The sequence below is a fragment of the Cavia porcellus genome, unplaced genomic scaffold (assembly GCF_034190915.1).
Source record: "Cavia porcellus strain 051 isolate PalLab524CR breed Dunkin Hartley unplaced genomic scaffold, mCavPor4.1 scaffold_16, whole genome shotgun sequence".
NCBI classification, from domain to species: Eukaryota; Metazoa; Chordata; class Mammalia; order Rodentia; family Caviidae; genus Cavia; species Cavia porcellus.
Genome location: NW_026947499.1, coordinates 904,637 through 923,582, shown reverse-complemented (window position 1 = coordinate 923,582; position 18,946 = coordinate 904,637). Strand labels below are relative to the sequence as shown.

Below are 18,946 nucleotides of genomic sequence, written 5' to 3'. Positions count from 1 at the left end.
TGGTGGTAAGGGGCATGCGTGGGTCCACGTGGGAGAGGTCATGAATGTTGTTGGTTTCTATGAGGAGACAGGTCCCAAAAACAAGGGGTGGTGGATGGAAAAAAAGGAGAAGCAAAGTTGGGGTGTGGGGTGCTAGTCTCCAGGACTGACAGCTCCATTGCAGTTTTTTCTGACTTTTTATGAGAGTCTTTCCTTTACAAAGAGTAAAGTAGGATGAGGGAAGGGGAAAATGCAGAGAATGAGAACTACAAGTTTAGCTACCCCTGGACCGTCGCTGGCTCTGCCTCTGGACACTCAGCAAACAGCCCTGCGCTGTCCCAGCAGTGTTCCACTGAGACTCGAGTCCTGCCTGAATTTCCTGTAACACGATGAATGTATAAAACTTTCTGCAGGACACACGCTCACATGGCTTAGTAGAGCACATGGGTTAAAGTAGTTTAAGGGAACCTGTGGCCCACAGGTATAAGGGGTGTGCATGTGTGTGTGCATGGGAAGGTCCATGAGTGTGGAGCAGAGGGCTGAGGTGGTGCTTGGCAATCTGTGGCTTCATGAAGGGTATGAGGCCAGGACTGCTGGGGTGCACTGTCCCCGGGTTTGGAAGCAACAGGTGCAGTGTGGGTTCCTCTCTCTGACCAGCACCCCTCCAGCCCTGGGTCCTGTATCTTGTGTCTGGTTTCTACCAAGATCACCAGGCAGAGCCCTGGCTGTGGAATTGCTTTCTTAATTTGATGTGTGGCTGTGTTTGCAGAAGGGTCTTGGCAGCTTTGCTTACCTGTGGTGGCACTATCCATGCAGTCCTCACCCACCAGTCTGTTCTGGAGCAGCGGGAGCTGCTGTGACTGTGACCAAGGGGTACTGAGGGTCCGCTCCGGTTGTTGGCATTTGTGTCTCTGCCTTGTACCAACTGCCCATCCTGCTCAGCTCTCTGCCCCACATTGCTGGAGTCTGTGGTCAGCACTGGGAATGTTCTCCACTGCACGCATTTGTCTCTATGAGTGGGGCACACAGAACTGGACACACACTCTGGTCTGCATCTCCCTGTGCATGTGCTGGGTCCCTTTACACCTGATCTGTGTCTGTACACCCTGCTTGGCTCCAGCGGTCACTGGAAGAGGTGGTCATATACTGGGCAGGCTTTTAAGTAATGTCCTAATGTGCACTTATTGACAAGAATGATGAGTAATACCCTAAGCTTCAAGCAGTGTACAAGAGAGACGTGTGCATCCATAGTACATATAAACCTGCGTGTGTACCTTCCTCACCTTTGGTGAGTACCTGTGTGCTTAATTCAAAATGAAGAGAAATCAGAAGCTTTGCTCCTCTTCTGTGTGTGTGTGTGTGTGTGTGTGTGTGTGTGTGTGTGTGTGTGTGCGTGTGTGCGTGTGTGAGAGAGAGAGAGAGAGAGAGTCAGCCTTAAAATCCTCCTGCCCCTACCTCCCAAGTGCTGGGATTATAGGTGTGCACCGCAGTGCCTGGCCGTGGCCCCTTGAGTTATGCAATTGCTTGCTACTAATAGCACTTCAGGGCCCTGTAGATTCCAGTCTTTTCAAGCTCAGCCTTGCTGAGTGAATCATGTGATAGTTAGAAAAGGAATTAGGAATAAGTCAGCCAGCGTCGGCTGAGTCCCTGCAGGTCTGAGGTGCTGAAGCACGTGGGGACGTGAGTAAGAAACTGTCCATTGGTGCAGCTGGGCAAGGCCCAGGGTGGGATCCGGGAGCAGCCCCGAGGATGCCCGCGGCAGGCCCCTGCCCCTCAGCCAGTGCTGTTCATCCACTCTGGAGCCGGTGATTCACTCAGCCCCCACAGGAGATGGTGGATGCTGGTTGGCATGCTAACATACTGCCAAGTAAACACTCAGTTGTAGTAGAGGACTGATCAGCACGACTCTCCACACTGCTGAAGTGGTGGGCAGCAGGCGGCCTGACAGCACATGAATCCCTGCTTTTCTACACTTCCTGTGGTCTCCCAAACAATACTTGACCCCAGCCTTACGCCAGCCACGGTTTGCTTTGTCTCTGTTAAGTGCACCCTGGAAAGGTGGCTCTGGCTCCCTGGCCATGGTGCACGAAGGGCATCAGCAGGTGCTCCGGGACCCTGACATGGTGCCGGCGGGGGCCCAGTCTGCACTCAGGAGGTAGCCACTCAGTTGCCCTCCTGGCTATGCCTGCGGGGACGGTGTAAGTTAGCAGCAGCCAGGGTCTTCTGGTGCGGCCAGAACAGTGCTCACCTTGAGAATGAATGTGTTTGAGATGTGCACTCTGTGGTGTGGCAGCCACCAGCTATACCAGCGGCCTCTAGAGGAGAGGGGACGAGTTCAGAGCCACTCCTGGTCACTGCCCAAGCCGGCCACAGCAGGAGGACCGTCTGCCCTCCACAGGGCCTAGCCGGGTCTTGCTTTCTGCACTTCTTGTGTTTCTGAGGCCAAGCAGGGCAGTACACACCTGTAGTTCTTGCTGCCGAGGAGGCTGAGAGAGTAGAGTCACTGCAGCCCAGCCTGGGTGGCACAGTGACACCAAGGTGCGGCTCAGGGTGTCTGATGGCTGTGAAGTCTTGAGCTCAGCGCCAGAACTGAGTGGAACGCTGGAACTGGGTGTGCTCAGCATCTGCTGAGCCACGTGCGGGCCGGGCTCATGGGCTGGCTGCGGGCTCACAGCCTGGTGGAGATTCATGACTGACTCACGAAGGGAGCCTTGTGCCTGCTCAGCCAGCTGGCGTAGGGTTCCTTTGGCCATGCATGGCTTGATGGAGGCCATGCCTGTCCCCACGTGTAGCACCATGGCCAGGGAGGGTGAGGCCTTCTGGGCTGCATCCCCTGCCGCACGTGCTGTGAGCATCACCAGAGTCTGGGTTGAGTGGGTTCCAGCTCAGCTTGTAGGCCTGCCTCCCTGCATACCCTCGCAGCTGGTTCTCCTGCTGACTTTCCACGCACACTCACGCGCACAAACCCCCTCCTCTGTCTTCTACAGCTGGGCACCCCGAAGTACTGTCGGTACTGCTTGGAGAGGCAGTGATGCGCAGTCCTTGGTCAGTGTCTGAGGCAGCTGACTCTAGGCAGGAGGCACAGGGCCGGCCCTCCCCACCCCACCTTCCTCCTGCACCGCAAGCGTTGGTCAGGGGACGTACCCCGGGCACCTGTCCTGCCACCAGCAGCTGGGTGTGGTGCCTGGTATTTGGTATTTTTCATTATTTTGTTCTCGAGTCTGCATACTGAATTTGTAAATATTCCTCTGGTACCTTTAATTAAAAAAACAAAGAGCTGACCACAATGAATCATCTAGATTTTGCCTGCGAAGGTCACCATAGTTACCAGGTTTTGTCTTACTGATGAAGGATAATCTTTGGCTGGCTGGCTGACTCGCTGATTCGGTACTGGGGATAGTACCCAGGGCCTTGCGGTGCTATGCAAGCTCTCTAACACTGAGCTACCTGCCCAGCCCTATTTATTCTTTGTTTTTGAGACACAGTCTCACTGAATCCCCAAGCCGAACTCATACTTCAGCTCTTCCTGCCTCAGCCTCCTGAGTAGCTGAGTAACAGGCATGTGCCCCTGCAGCTGGGTAGGATAGTCATCCTGCTGGGGTACGGAGATCTCGTGGCTGAGTGCACGCTGTAGTTTGAAGCAGCTCTTCTGAGCTTCCTCACTTAGCAGCTGAGCACTCTGGCCTTGGCAGCAGGAGGCAAGTCAGTGACGCGTCCAGGACAGGCATCGCTTGAGGTGGAGGTGAGGGAAACAGTCACAGAGTTTAGAGGGGCGCTGTGCTGGGCTGACTGTGAGGACCCTAAGGACGCGTCCCCTGCTGGCTGTGCCCTGGTGCTGTCTGGCCCTGAGCCTGTGGAGCGCTCCGTCTGTCTGTGTGATGTGTGTGACCCTGTGGCTGCAGCGTGCTAGTGCTCATGACGGCGATGAGGATGTACGGTGAGGCTTGGCCGCCCTTCACTTCCAGCCTGTGAGAGGTGGGTGTGTCTCGGCCTTCCTCTTTGGGGAAGTCCTGAAAGGGCCTCATACCTGAAAGGGTGGCAGCCACCCAGGATCCACAGGGGTGCAGCGTTCTAGGGCTGGCATCCATGGGGTAGTCTTCGGTTCCTGCTGTCCACCTCGAGTCTGGCCTCCAGTCTCATGAGCTTGTGTTCATGGGAGAGGCCGGGGCTGCTGGGGTCTTCCCTGTGTAGGTGCTGATTTGTCTGGGGCTGCGGGGTCCCCTGGCTGGTCTGCAGCCCAGGACATGGCAGTGTGCACCCGGCTGCCCAGCATGCTCCTTCTCCCACACAGGGCGGGGATCCTGTGTGAGCATAGGGGTGAGCGTGGGAGTAGGGCTGCTCGGAGGGCTCTTTGCTGTGCTAAGTATGTTTAACAGCAGACTGTGAAGCTCTGGCTCGAGAAGCCGTTCTGTCCCGTGCTGAGTGGGCTCTCTGGAGGTCTCCAGGCAGAGCCTCCAGAACGGTCCTACTTAGCCGAGCCTGGGCTGCCCCTGCATGTCACACTGCTCAGGAGATGGAGGTGGGAGGGCAGCCAGCATAGGTGAGGAGGTTGAGCTGCACATGTTGGTGCCTCCCTTCCTGAGCCGCACAGGCCCCGGCCCTTTGGGCAGGAGCTGGTCTGGGACAGGCCCCAGCCAGGGCTGAAGCAGCTCCCAGGATGTGCGTGGGCAGGCGTGCATGCTGCAGTGGCCCTGTGTGCAGCGCCCATCTACTGGCCTGGTGGGCGGGGGGTGGGTGGTGCGGACCAGGGGAAGGTCGCAGGCTCTGTTGAAGTTTTCCAAAACCCACAAAGCTAGACCTTCGACATGCATGATGTAGAGGTGCGAGGTGTTTGTGGCTGGTTAAAATTCATTTGCAGTGAGCAGGGACACCCGGGCGTTGCCTCCCGTGGGGTGGCCCCCATGCTCCAGCCACTGTCCCCTCTGCAAGCACTGCAGCGGTTCTGATCAGGCCTCCAGCTCGAGAGACAACCACAGCGGGCTGTGGAGTCTGCTTGGGGGAAGTTGCTGTCGAGCGGGTGTAGGTTTCCCGAAACAGCTGCTGCCCTCATCCTGGGTTGTCCACAGCCCCAGCTGGCTGCGGGGAGGGCTGATTCCTCCACCTGAACCGCCTTCTGGGGAAAGGAGGGTGAGCTGCTAACCGCCGTGGGGCGGGGCAGGTCATCCCTGCTGGGACACCTGCCCTGCTAAGTGAGGCCTGAAGTTAAATGTTGTCACCTGCTCTCCTCACTGTGCATTTCTCTGCTGATGCCACAAATTTGCTTTTTTCCTCAGGAAACCGGTGCTGCACCCTGTCCACTACTGACCGGAAGCAGACCCCTGCCTACTTCAGAAGTGAAGCCACAAGAAAGGCCTTCAAGCAAAAGCAGAGACCCACCGCGGGAAGAAGAAAAAGAGAAGAAGAAGAAAAAGCACAAAAAACGGTCTCGGACTAGGTCCCGCTCTCCCAAGTACCATTCGTCGTCGAAGTCCAGGTCCAGGTCCCACACTAAAGCAAAGCACTCGCTTCCCAGCGCCTACCGGACGGTGCGGCGGTCGAGGTAGGTATGCAGGGCCCCAGCACCCTGCAGGTCCCCGTCCCCGCGCACAGGACCCTGCGTGAGCTGGTGCCCGCCCAACAGAGTGGGGCAGAGGTTCACAGTGGGCGTTTGCTGCCTGTGCCCTCCATCCTGTTCTTGGTATCGTAGCCAGTGCTGTAAGTTCTTCCACTTCTGCTGGCTTTAAAAAGAAATAAGCAGGGTTTATTTAAATGGTAGGAGACCACAGGCACCAGCCTAGCAATTGTTTCAGTGTGCAAAAACTGCACGAGAAGGGATGGGTCCTTCTGTTTATGTGGGTGATCTCTCTGTGCTGATTTTGTGTGTGTGTGTGTGTAAGTTTCAAAACAGAAATCTTCACCCCGTAGTCTGTGCTCCAGTCCACAGTACCCGGGTGGTGAGGAGGTGGCAGCAGGGCAGGTCTTCTCCCTCCTCCGTTCCCACCACTGCGCAGAGCTTTCCTTCCCCGGGCACCCTTGGGGAAAGTGCTTTCCCATCTCTGACAACAGCAGCACTACCCAGAATTTACTACTTAGCAGCACAGTTTAATCCCAGCTCCTCAGGAGGGGAAGGAGGACCTCCTCTTCAGGCCAGCCTAGCGAGACTGCCTTTAGAGGAGGGAGGGCAGGCCGGGGTGCTCAGCTGCAGAAAGGCCTTGCTCATGTGCAAGGTCCTGGATTCCCCATCAAAAAGAAGGAGCATAGCTGGCCAGCTTGCATGAGGTTCAGAAAGGCTGTCCAGTTCCTGGGCGCTCCCGTCTGCCTTGTGTGTCCCCCACTGTCCCAGACTGCAGCACCTCCATCACAGACCCAACTGCAGGTACCTAGCGCTCCTGGAAGTGAGGTTTCCCTCCATGGGAAGAGGGTGGAGTGGACCAAGGCTGCCAGACGTCCTGGGCAGAGCCTGTCCTTCTGCTGTGCCTCCTCCTCCTCCTCTTCCTCCTCCTCTTCCTCCTCTTCCTCCTCCTCAGCGCAAGATCCATTGCTTTGCTTCCTACCATGACACACACACAGCAAAGAAATCAATCAAGTGAATGAGTAGCTTTGCTGATATACTTTTGGTCTAAATCTTCCCAGGAATTTGTATTGCAGATGAAAGCCTTGTAGAGAATTTCTCTCACCTAAGAAAGTTTTTTATGCAGTCACAGAACTGGGAGGAAGTGCCACGTGCCTGAGCCAGTCCTGCTGGCACACCGCACCCAGGGACCCCGCTGCGTTCAGGGGGAAGGCGGGCTCCTCTGTGGTCCCCAGGTGTGGCCCTGCCCCAGCACCCGCACCAGGGCCTGTGCAGCAGGGGCAGGGCTGGGCACCTCACACCCGTAGGGTGTCAGAGCCGGGCATTAGTTTCCTTGCACTAGTCTGGAATACATTAAGTTGAGCCTGTGTTACTGTTTCTTTTAAAATAGATTTACACACAAATGCATCTTACTATTTTTATACATTCAGCACTGGTAAGTCCAAGATGGATGTCTTACTCCTTAGTTTGTAACTTTCAGGTACAAGGAAAAAAATGAAGAATATTCTGATTACAGTTTCTGCCGTGACGGTAGGCCACCAGTTCCTTCTTGACCTATGTGAAAATATTTGTAGTGTCAGCAGAGCCGAGTATTCTGCCACTCGAACTTCTTAATCGAGGTGGTGTTTATAAGACTTGTAGTTGATTTTAGTGAAATAACTGACTTTTAAGTGTACTAAGTCAGATTTTTGGAATTTAGTTTTGATAGATAAAATAACAAGGCAAAGTACAGCCTTGCTATAAAAGACTGACTCCCAGCACTTGGGAAGCTGAGGCAGGAGGATCACAAGTTCACGCCCCAGTCCCAGACTAAGAGTAATGGCAATAGAGGGCTGGGGGTACAGCCCAGAGGGGCAGCCTCGGGTTCCGTCTGCAGTAGAGACCGATAATGTTAGGAAACAAACCTTCCAGCTGTTGAAATACACAGCAGGCACGAGGCCACCCTGGACAGCCGCACCCTGGGGCGGGTGTTTGCTGGGGCTGTGGCCCTCGGGCTGAGGCCCGCCCTGGCTGGCCTCCCATGCGGGGACGCAAGTGGATTTCACGTGCTGCAGCTGCAGGTAAAATGCACGCATCATGGCCTGTGCCTCCCCAGCAGAGGTCACTGACAGCTGAAGCCAGCTGCTGCCCGACCGAACCACTGAGAGCACCAGCGCCCTCCTGCTGCCTCCATCACTTCTCTTCAGCCAGCACAGCCCGTTACAGACCACCGTCCCGGGGGGTGCCCCAGGCTTGTGGCCTGACTGGTCCTTGTCGAGCTGCTCCAGCTCAGCTAAAGGCCACCGTGGTGGCCATGTCTCATCGTGGTGACACGCACTGAAGTGAGTCACTGTGGTCCTGTACATAAATAGTGCTGGACGGAAAGGTCAGGCGGCACTTCTGTCGGGAGTCTGTTTACCGTGGGGCTGCTGACACCATGGGGAGCCCCACTGCCTCTGCAGGCCCCGAGGAGAGGCAGTCAGGACCCAGGAACACGCCAGCATGGCAAGAGTCTCTCCCAGGTCACCACGGTCATTGTCGCCTTGGGAGGCGCTGGGTCCTCCATGCTGGCGGTGGCATCCGACTTTCCCTCCCCGTGTTGTCCCTGCTCCATCTGTCCTGGTAGTGGCCAGGGTCTCCGTCTTCATGGCGAGAAGGCACATTCACATGGGTGGCTCACACCTAAAGCTGAAGGTCACCATGAGGCACAAGTCTCGTTAGGCACATGAGAGGACTGGAGCCTGGAACTGCGTCTGGTTTTGACCTTCAGCCAAGACTGCACCCTTTTCATGTCGGCCTGGTCGGGCTCTGAGCGGGCTTCAGACTGTCCTCGTAGAGGAGCTGTGTGAGCACCTGGGTCCCTGTCCAGAACTTAGCTCCCCAGAGAGCCTCTGGGGAGTAGCATGGCTCTTTTAATAGTTTAACATTGAAAAGCAGCGTTCAGGCAAAAATAGTAACTGCAATCATATTTTAATTTGGAAGTTATAGTTCTTCATTGTCCTTTTTTTCTGTGTGAAATACTGCACAGCAAACCAACCAAAGGTAAAATTTAACCTTCTAATCCCGCTTCTGAAAGGAAGAGACGGATCCTCTAGAGGCCCCTGTGGAGACAGTGCCGTGCTGGGGTGAGGGCAGTTGCTGGAGGTGGTGAAGTAGTCTGCTGGTGGCGGGAAGCCGGGGCTCCGCGTGCCCAGTGTAAACTGGACGCCAGGGGCGGCCTGCTGGCCTAGAGCGAGCGGCCCTGGTGCTGACGGCCTGGACGCAGCATGAGGAGTGGAGAGCAGCTCTTTATAAACACACTGAGGGGCTCCGATCAGATCTCCGGGGTTTACCCCCGAGAAAGGTCTCCCTGTGCCTTTGAGAGCAAACCCTTCTGAGTACGCATAGCAAAGAGAAGCACGGCACCCTTTAACCCAGGCGGTGTCGGCTCCCAGGAGCCTTTGTGGCCGAGGGTGCCGGTGCACGCCTGTCATCTCAGCACTTGGGAGGCTGAGGCAGGAGGCCAAGCAGGAGGGTTGCTGCAAGTTCAGGCCAGCCTGGGCTACAGAGTGAGTTCAAGGCCAGCCTGAGCTGCACAGCAAGACCCTGCCTCAGAAAGACCACACAAGACGAAGCCTCTGTGCCGAGGGGTAGCGGGGCCCCTTGGCTGAGACCAGGCAGCTGTGGCGAGAGCCTGGTTAACAGTAAAAACCCTTGGCACTTCTTGCACTCGGAGAATCACCTACTGCCATTACTGCTCCCAGTGCTGGGTGGGGGCTTTCCCTCTGACGGGAAGCCTGCAACAGCTTGGCACCTGGAGAAGCGTAGCACCCATAGCCCCGCCACCAGATATTGTCTGCAGAGTCCAGTCTGTAGGTGCTGACGGTCTGCTTGTCCTGCCCCGAGCTTACCAGGGGCTCCTGTGTTAAGCATCCTGTGGGTGCCATAGCTCTGGTAAGCGGAGCCCTTCCCGAGCTCTGGTAGCGCACAGCCCTTCCGAGTGTGAAGTGTGTGCCTCCGACCACAGGCGCACGGCCTCCCCAGGGACCCTGAGCACGGAGCCTTGTCAGAGCCGCGCGGCGGTGGCAGCAGCAGCCCAGCGAGAGAGTTGTCAGGCAGCCTCGGCCTCGGACAGATTTGACTCCCGGAGCTCTGTTGAGGGGAAGCCTGGTAAACTGTCAAGGTGTCTAACTGCCCTCACTTTGTAATCTGTCACAGGAAGCTTAGGGCAGGTCTGGGGAGACGGCCCTCACCTGTGCAGTCCCAAGGCCGCTGTGCCAGAGGGGCCAGTGCTCAGGATGGCCGGGGGTGGGCTGCGCTGACCAGAACACCCGTGTGTGTTGTTTAGGGGCTTTTGATGTAACTCAAAGGATTTAGTGGAGGGCTTTTTTAAAATCAAGCTGCTGTTGTTTTGTTTTTGAGTTGGGTTGTCTTGGAAACAGAGTGGGGGAAATGGTGTTTCCCCCAGACTTCTGCTTATTGCAGGATTTCCTACATCAGTAACTTCACTGACTGAATGAAGAACTAAAGTAAAAGTCCCAGGGCCGTCCAGGGGCCCACGTTAGGGACCCAGCTCCTTTGGTGGCCAAGGGTGTCGTGGCCTTCTGTGCCCAATGTGGGCTGGGTAGATGGGTCCTGTAGTCCCAGGAAGAAAGCAGGAAGGCTAGGGGTGGCTCTGCAGTAGCTGAGCCCACGCCACCATGAGACGGCATGCTCTGGAGCTGGGCCCATGCCAGTGTGCCCAAAGCACACTCCACCCATTCCTGCCAGCAGCAGCCTGAGGCCAGAGCGGGCAAAAGCTGCAGCCATTACCCTCTGCCTCCAGGGCCTTCTCTTTCTCACTTCAGGCCAGTGTTCAGACAAGAGGATGGCCGGCCGTGTCAGCTCTGTTCCTCACCGGCTGCATCCGCAGCACTGGTGCGTGGGAAACTGTAGGCAGAGGGGAGAGCAGGCCCCCAGGCCAGCCTGGGCACTTCACATGTGGAGGGGTGACTGTTTCCAAGGGCTGGAGCCCAGCGACAGCAGGGCCTGGCTGGCCAGGCAGGCACCGTGCTACCACACCTGCAAGCGTGTCGGTGCTGGCCTGCCACACACAGATGCATGCCAGACACCCAGGCTGTGGTGCCAACCCTCTGCCTGTCGTCTTCCATCCAGATCCCGCTCCCGGTCCCCTCGGCGGAGAGCCCACTCCCCTGAGAGACGGCGGGAAGAAAGAAGCATGCCCACTGCCTACCGGATGAGCAGTAGCCCCGGGGCCAGCAGAAAACGAGCCCGATCCAGGTAGGCTACCTCCGCCCAGGCGCCAGCTCCCAGGGCTCCTTAGAGAAAGGTCTGAGGTTGCCATCCGCCTGTGTGAGACAGCTGAGGGCAGTGACCATGAGTCCCCGGGTCCTGTGGAGCACTGTCCTTGCTGGGCGCCCCAGCTCTGCCCCTCACCTATCAGCAGTGCGAACCCCTCACTTGATATCCTCTCTGGCCCCAGGCATTTGCTGTTGGAGCTAGGGCTGTGGCTTCAGCTCCCAGGAGCCCTCAGTGCCTTTGTCACCCAGAGAGTAGGAGGGGTGTATGGCAACACCAGGGCCCCTGGTTGCTGCCACTGTTCTGAGCACCAGCCACAGCAGTGCACCCCCGCCCAGCACTGCCTTTACAGGGGCACAGGCAGTGTCCCAGGTCAGACATGGGAGGGTGGCTCCACTGGGGCAGAGAAGCAGGCTCTTAAAGAGGGAAGTGCTCAGAGAGCTGGGCAGCTGGTGGGTGCCGGTGTGGTTTATCTTGCCAGCCGCTCTGTTGGTGAATGGGGTTCCGTGCCTTGCTAATCCTACACCGAGCACACGCAGCTCTCTCGGTGCATCAGCTCATTCCCCAGCAACTCACTTAATGTCGCAGTTCATCACCGCCTCTGGCATCCAGGGAGGGCATGACCTAAAGTTAATTGTCTGTCGTAACAGAAGAGTTCCTCCTTGCCGTCAAATTAACCTTTGCGCTAAAGCAGAGATGTGAGGACTCAGAGACCTCGGGTGTGGCTGCAGGCAGCCTGTGACAGGAGGGGTGGGTTGCACGTGGGCCCACTCACCTCGAAGATCACCAAGCCTGAGCCCACTGTGGTGACGGCAGCAGGCAGATCTGCTGGCACTGGATGGATCCGCTGGCACTGGATAGCAGTGAGCGCCTGCACGCCGCTGCCTGTTCTGCCCTAACCCTGAGGGCTGAGGCCTTGCACAGACGGCGTGTTTCACAGGCACTGCAGGTGGACTGTCCCCTGCTGCTGCTCACCTCTTCCACAGTCTTGCGGTGTGGGGACAGTTTAAGCCATGCAGTGAACACCCGGCCCACCCTCCTTTCTGTGTCTCCGGATGGCGTATGCCAGGCCACAGGCGGCCCTGTCTCCTGGCTCTCTCATTGCACCAAAGACACAGACACGGCCCTGGGATGCCAAGGGGGCCATCGCCAGCAGTGACCCCCCCCTCCCCGGCCTTGCCCACTGAGCCCTGCCCTGCCCCTGCACTGACGAGCTAACCCTCTGCTAGAAGGTAGCATCACTGTGGACTCGAGCCTTTGGGCTGTGCTTCCTGGGGTGCAGCAATAAGTCGCTTTATTGTTCTGTGACATCACATTGTCTCACACCAGGCCCTTGGAGCGCTTTATAGCAAGTGCCACACTGCTGTAGGCTCCTCCTGCTGCTCCGAACACTGGGGCAGGTGATGCCAGGCTCGCCAGTACCTTCCCTGCCCCCACCAGGACAGGCACGCATTTAGAAGTCCAGATCTGTGGTATTAAAAATTGAAAATATGAAAATGTAAAAACAACATGCATCCCAAACATTGGAGTACATCAAGAAGTACTTGTCACAGAATGCTGGTCAGGGGTCACAGCCCTGCCTCGGGACGCCCCGTCAGCTTTGTCACAGTGAGGCCAAATCGTAGGGGCAAGCTGTGTGCAAGCTCGTGGGGCAGGTGTCCTGGAGGTGGCTCTCGGTTACACGTGAATGTTCTTTCCTGGCGGTGGTACCCAGGCCCCCAGCAACCAACTGAAAGGAGCCGACAGAGGCTACGAAACAATTAAAAATGCTCTACTAAATTCAAAAGGAAGCAGAAAAGGACTGCAGGCCACAAGCGGGACAAATAACCAAGAGGATGGAATTAAAACTGCTCGGCCAGGCGTGTGGAGGACCTAGAATCCCAGCACGCACGGCTGAGACGGAGGGTCAGGGTCTGTGGCCCCGGCTCGTCATTGCTACTGTTCAGCTGGGTGTCCAGTGGGGAGCGTGTCCCTCGCTGCCCGAGGCTCTGCCTCAGGACCGGTGTACAGCAAGTCTGTTTGGGTTGAGTGCTGGCAGATTGAAATCCATGATGGAACAGAAGCCTGAGGTTGGATCGTTTCTGACCTGAACATGGAAATCAGAAGCAAGAGGCAGACAAGCCCAGCGCAGCACGCGGGGAGGGCCGGAGCGTGGCCGGGCTACTGGGCACCAGGTGTATGAAGGTAGGTGAGAGCAGGCTGAGGCCACGTCTCCCAGGGCCAGGGCTCACTTCCGCAGGACATGCCGGCCACGGGATGCACATAGCGGCCTGGCCAGCAGCTGAGGTTCAGGTCATTCCCAGCCCACAGGGCGTCACCCCCAAGCCACAAAGAGCTGGAGAAGTCCAAGTGCTGGAAGCCAGATGCTCTGAGTCCAAGAAGGCCCTGGAGGAAGTGGAGGTTTGCTTCGGATGATAGTGAAGGACAGAGACATGCTCAGGGCGGAGCGCCAGCCTCACCTGGCTTGTGCAGAGCCCACCCATTTCCTCTGCAGCACCACCAGAGACCACATCCCCTCAGAGCCCTGCACATGCAGAACCTACTCCTCTGCCCAGTGTCGTGGATGTGTCTAGGACGTCCCCATACACACCCACAGCTTCAGGCTGCAACCTGAAGCTTGTGTGCAATTGAGAGGGACAGGGAGCGGCTTTGACTTCAGCATCTCACCACTGACAGGACAGCCACGGTGATTGGGACCAGTGGAATAGGGGAGAGAGTCCCAGAGGGCCCCGCACATGGCCACACAGGTGCTGACGGGGGTGCCCAGGCGATTGGCGAGAACCTGGAGGTCTTTGTAGCCAAGGTGCCAAGCAGCTCCCAGAGGACGGAACATGTGCCTGGGATCCCTCAGAGCCACAACCCGACTGCAAGGAGAGGCCACAGCGTCAGCCGGCATCAGCATTGAAGGCCTCCCTCTGCTTGTCAGCACAGGCCAAGCCCCACCACGGTGACTCGAGGGCCGAGACCTACAACGGCTGCCCAGAAGAGCAGCTCCGAGAAGGAAGGGTGGCATGGGCGTGTGGTAGCCTGGTAGAGGCTCGGTGCGGCCACTTGGGGGGCAGGCCAGGCCCTCACAGAGCTGCTGCCTGCTGCTCCACCCAGCATGGATTCTGATGGGCGTGAGCCTCGGACCCAGAGGTGCCTCGGCCCTGGTGGAGATGGTGGAGAGAACGCATCGCACAGGCACCTCCCTGCTGGGCGTGGCAAGCTCTGCTCAGTGGAACCACACCCTGCATCGAAGTTGGACTGAGGTCACCTCGGAGAGTGGGGGAACATCCCAGAACTCCAGCCTGCTCCTGCTGCTGCAGGGCTCTTCCACAGTGGGTGCTGAGGCCATACACACTGGGCCTCAGCCACCTGGGGGTGGCTTCCTTGCTCCCATGTTCCTGCAACAGGGGCCTGGACGGCCCACCATTGAGCTCAAACTGCAGTCAGTCTGAGCTGGTGTGACAGGAGGCTCCTGAGCTACAGGCAGCGTCACCACCACCTGCACCTTAGGCAGCCAGACTTGGGCCCCACTGTGCTGGTCAGAGGCCGGTTGCTACCGGGTACTTCACTGTTCTCTTTGCTGCTTCCTTTGAAACCCCAGCGGATTAGAATGTTAATTCACTGATTGGGATTAACTAGGGAGTAGAAGCTGCACAGAGAGAGCCAGATGTGGTGGAACTCACCTGTAATTCCAGTGCTCCAGGAGACAGGCAGGAGAATCACGAGGTCTGGCCCAGCGAGGGCAGCAGAGTGAGACAGGGTACAGCTCAGCGTGAAGACCTGGGCTCACCTGAGTATTAAAGAGCAGAGCAGGCCCCTCGCACAGGCCGCTTCTGACAGCTGCACCCCTGCTCACCCATATGCCCTAGGAGACACCAGGTCACTGGCGTGCAGCCCTGCTCAGCGAGGTCACCGTCCCCAGCAGCAGGACGGCCTGGCTGCATGCTGCTGTGTTCTGCAGCCCATGGCCTGCCTTCACCCCACCTGCTCAGCACACCATCAGCCTGGTACTGTGCCCGGGCTCTGGGTTGGGCCTCCATGGATCAGGCACACAATGAAGCCGTCGGCAACACAGTTCAGATCAGGGAAGGCACCAACTCATGCAGGAGCTGCCTGGCCACTCCTAAGGGATAGAGGGCCTCAGCCTGGAAGCAGCTGGCTTGGGGTTGGATTGGCAAGCAAGTGTGTGGGTCCCAGCTGTGTCCTGGAGGGTAGAGGGTGACCTGGATGGGAAGGGCCTTGGTACCACTCCCAGCCTGGGGAAATCAGGGGCACCCATCCTGGCAGAGAAGGGGAGGCCCCTGCAACCTGGATGAACAGCTCCTCATGCAAGCCAAGATGCGGAAGAAGCGTCTTGGGACCTGGAGGGCCTGGGCAGAAGGGCTCAGGCCAGCTGCATGCTTGCAGCTGTCACCAGGCCTGCGTGTGTGCCTGTGATCTCCACACCCAGGAGACAGAGGCTGGGTGGCAAGATGCTGCCTCCAAAGAAAGCTGCTCAAGACAGATCAGTCACCTCAGGGCCTGGGGCTCAGCAGGGAGCAGGGCGGGAAAAGCGTGGCCGGGGTTGGAGAGTGGTTCTAACGGGGAGCCTCCCTCTGGGGACTTCCCTCTGAGGAAACAGGCACCATCAGCACTGAGTTGACCAGGATTTGGGCCTAGCCGCATGTCCACCGGGCTTGCTGTGGGTTTGGTTTAGGCAGCGTGCAGCATTGGCGTCGCCCCTGTCTCGTGTGTCCCCATTTAATCAGCATATAAACCCCAGCTGCTCAACACAAGTGTTTTCAGCACACGTAGAAGCCAGGTGGTGCCTCCTGGTGCCAGGTGCTGGAGGAGGCCACTGCCTCCCTGGGAGAGGCTCTTCCAGCAGCTCCGCTCACCCGGGCAACCCCGGGCCTCGGTTCTGAACCCACACGCTACACTCTGGGACCCTACGCCTTCAGCAGATGTGCACCTCTCTTAGGAGCACTTCTTTTCCAGAAGCCCCCACGAGAAGAAGAAGAAGAGGCGGTCACAGTCTCGGACCAAGGCTAAGGCCCGGTCTCAGTCGGCATCCCCGAGCAAACAGGCGGCACACCGGCCGGCTGCACCCTCGGCCCACTCAGCCAGCATCTCTCCTGTGGAGAGCCGGGGCTCCAGCCAGGAGCGCTCCAGGTAACCAGCTGGGCGTCTGGGAGTAGCGGCAGGGCACTCGGGCAGAGGGAGCCCCCTGAGATGCCCAGGGGTGGCAGCATCTCAGAGGCCAGGGTCTAACCAGCAGCGTCCTAGCCCAATGGGGCCCATGCTGCCCAAGGACCAGGAGGCAGGCAGCTTTGAGGTGGGCATTGCTGTCCTGCCCTGCTGGGGCCGCGGGAGGACTCACGTGGCAGGCAGGATGTCACCACTGCGTTGCTGGCCTTCCGGACCGTGCACGTCACAGGACCCACAGCTCACGTGAGACGCTGTCTGGGCAGCTTCCTGTGCCCCAGGAGGGTGACGCCACGGTCCTTCTCCTGGCCCTTCCCTTCTCACCTGTGCTTCCGGTGATGTTGGTGCAGACACGAACCCTGCTAGGTGTGGTGGTGACACCATGGCCCCAGCACTCCAGGAGGCTCAGGTGGGAGGGTGGGAAGCTGGGGCCCAGCCTGGCAGCTCAGCGACTCAGGGAAACTGTTTCTAAGTAGAAGCGGAGGGCTGGTGGGCAGCCCAGCGGTATGATGAGACTCTGGGTCCGCGCTCAGCCCCAGGGACGCCGCATCACACAGCTGTCTGAGTCAGGTCTGGGGCAGAGGTGTCTGTCTCTCCTGGTGTGAGTGAGCTCAGTCTGTCTGTCTGCGCCAGGGGAGTTTCTCAGGAAAAAGAAGGTCAGATCTCCTCGGCCATCGTTTCCTCTGTGCAGAGCAAAATAACTCAGGTACGCGGGTGTGGTCTCTTCCCCCTCTCCTCCTGCTGCCGTCCACTCCTCCCTGTTCCGCCCTGACCCAGGCTGCCTCCAGACAGAGGCCTGTGGGCGGATCCGGACAGGAGGCCCTCCTCTCTGCGGGCACCCTGCCCCGTCCCCACAGGTCCCCTCCCTTCTCGCCCACACAGGACCTTATGGCCAAAGTCAGAGCGATGCTTGCAGCTTCCAAAAACCTGCAGACCAGCGCCTCCTGAGACCCGGCCGGGGCCTGAGGCCGTGCACAACAGACACCCTGGGCAGGGGTGGCTTTTGTAAATTAATTTTCGATGATATTTTCAGTTTCAGATTTTTGACCAGCAGTCTCTTACCTGTATATTTGTAAATAATATCATGTTTCTGTGAAAATGTATTATCGAATAAAACGGGAGGAAGCCTTTTCTAGCTAGCAGCCTCATCAGTGTCTTCCTTCTTGGCGTGGGGACAGTGACAACTGGGCTTCCCCGTGCAGGCGTGACCCGCCATGGGCAGGCAGCACTGCCCTGTGTGTGGCCTTCCGGCCGTCAGCTGTGCACCCCATACCCCAGCCTGGTGGCCGTGTACCCCATGGGACGGTGGCTCAGTGCTGCTGGAGGATCTGTCCCATTGTTCCTTGGGGTTCCGGTGGGGAGCATCCTGGGCCAGCACAAACCAGAAACAGAACCAGGCCCAGCTGCATGTGGCGTGAGGTCCAGTATGACAGTGACCCCGGACACACGCAGACCCAGCTGGCCCTGCTCTCCCTGGGGCGGCCGGACCTGCGGGGTGGTGCTGTGGGGACGGCATCTGTGCCCGTAGATCCTGGCTGAGGCGAGGACAACAGGCCGCCTGCCCCATCCTCAGCCCCACAACGTCCCCGGGGAGGAAGGGCTGCTGGTGTACCAGCCTTTGGGATGCCTGGCCGGCTGCAGGCCACCGACCACGGCCGCTCCTGGACAGGCTGTAGCTGCCAGGGGGAGGTGCCGGCCTCTCCTCGGTGAGGGCTTGCTGCCAGCTGTGTCCCAACGGGCTCCTCCCTGGGCTTTGTTCATCATTCCTTTCTGTCCTCCCAGCACAGGACAGACCCAGGGGTGCTGTGTCCCTGAGCTCGGTTCCCTACCCGTTATTTTGAGACAGAATCAAGTTAAATTAGGATCCTCCTGCCTCAGCCTCCCCAAGTGTCAGGATGTCACCCACGTGCCGCCGTGCCTGGCTGAGCTTTTCTTTGTGTGGGAGGGCTCACGTTTTGTGTAGACGGCTGCTTTTCTGCCAGCTTGGGGGTCCACGCGCAGTGGCAGCCGATTCCCTGCTCATGTAGCTTCGGTGTCTCCTGCCGTCCCTGCTCTGCTGCAGGTTTCCCATTGACGGACAGAGGCTGCCGGGTCGCGACTACAATCTTGGGGTGCCAGGGAGTGCTGGGTAGCCAGCTGGCCAACGTGGCAGCAGGAGACAGCCCCACCGCCCAGAGGGCACCCTCCGCACCAGGCCTCCCCATGCCACTGCCCTGGGGGCCCTTAGTTCCCGACGTGCCTCACCTCCACCCTTTCCAGTCACTGCACGCCACCACCTGCGTCCAGGATGGGTCCACCCCGACGACGGCCCAAGGGAGGCCTGGGTATCCGCTGAGGGTGTGGTCGGCACCCATGGCACTCTTCCCCTGCGGTGCCATGCAGCTCCCACGGTGGCAGCACAAGGAGTCGCTTTCCTCACGAGGCAGGCACCGGAGCAGAGCAGGGAGGTGAGAGGCACCCCGAAGGCCCCTTGCTCCTGGCTTTCAGCCCACAGCAGAGGCCCTGGCGCCCAAACAGGACTGGCACAGCACGCAGGTCTGTCCCCGCCCCACCCAGCTGAGCGAGCACCACTGCTGATGCCACTGTGCTGCCCACCAGCCCTGCTGGTGCCCTTAGCCCCTGCAACTCCAGGGGTGAGGGGTGCAGCCTTGGGCTGAGTGTACACTGAGGACGGAGGCGGACTGCAGAGAGGACTGGGGATCAGGTGGGGGCTCAGGAGGGAGCCGAGGCAGAGGGTATGAGCAGGGGCACGGGCTACCCGAGAACCTGCCCCATGTCCCAGGCAGGGGGTGAGACTGAGATCCCCTGTGTTCCGGAGGGAAGACAGTGCTGGACTGGAGGGGAGGGGACAAGCAGGCACCACAGGTGTGTAGGCCCCGTCCTCCCGAGTCCTCACTGGCATAGAGGAGGGCGGTGAACAGCCGCTGTCCTGCGGAGGAACCTGGATCATCACTGTCATTCAGGACAGGACACTTCCTCAAGGCGACT

The 18,946-nt window shown here is 58.6% G+C and overlaps 1 protein-coding gene across 8 annotated transcripts in view; it reads left to right on the top strand.

The window, feature by feature from the left end:
- The window catches only part of Sfswap (splicing factor SWAP), a 63,448-nt gene extending 46,355 nt beyond the window's left edge, over positions 1–17,093 (top strand). For 3 of the 8 annotated variants that reach the window (XM_013149029.3, XM_004999395.4, XM_003461155.4), the window contains exons 14-19: positions 5,253–5,518; positions 9,516–9,671; positions 10,643–10,768; positions 15,752–15,925; positions 16,592–16,664; positions 16,841–17,093. In XM_013149029.3, coding sequence (XP_013004483.1) covers positions 5,253–5,518; positions 9,516–9,671; positions 10,643–10,768; positions 15,752–15,925; positions 16,592–16,664; positions 16,841–16,906 — 861 coding nt within the window. In that variant the 3' untranslated portion in view covers positions 16,907–17,093. Of the gene's footprint in view, positions 1–5,252; positions 5,519–9,515; positions 9,672–10,335; positions 10,406–10,642; positions 10,769–15,751; positions 15,926–16,591; positions 16,665–16,840 lie in introns of those variants that run through there. The other 5 variants (XM_003461154.5, XM_013149035.2, XM_013149026.3 and 2 more) reach the window with 4 other exon arrangements.
- The last annotated feature ends 1,853 nt before the right edge of the window (positions 17,094–18,946 follow it).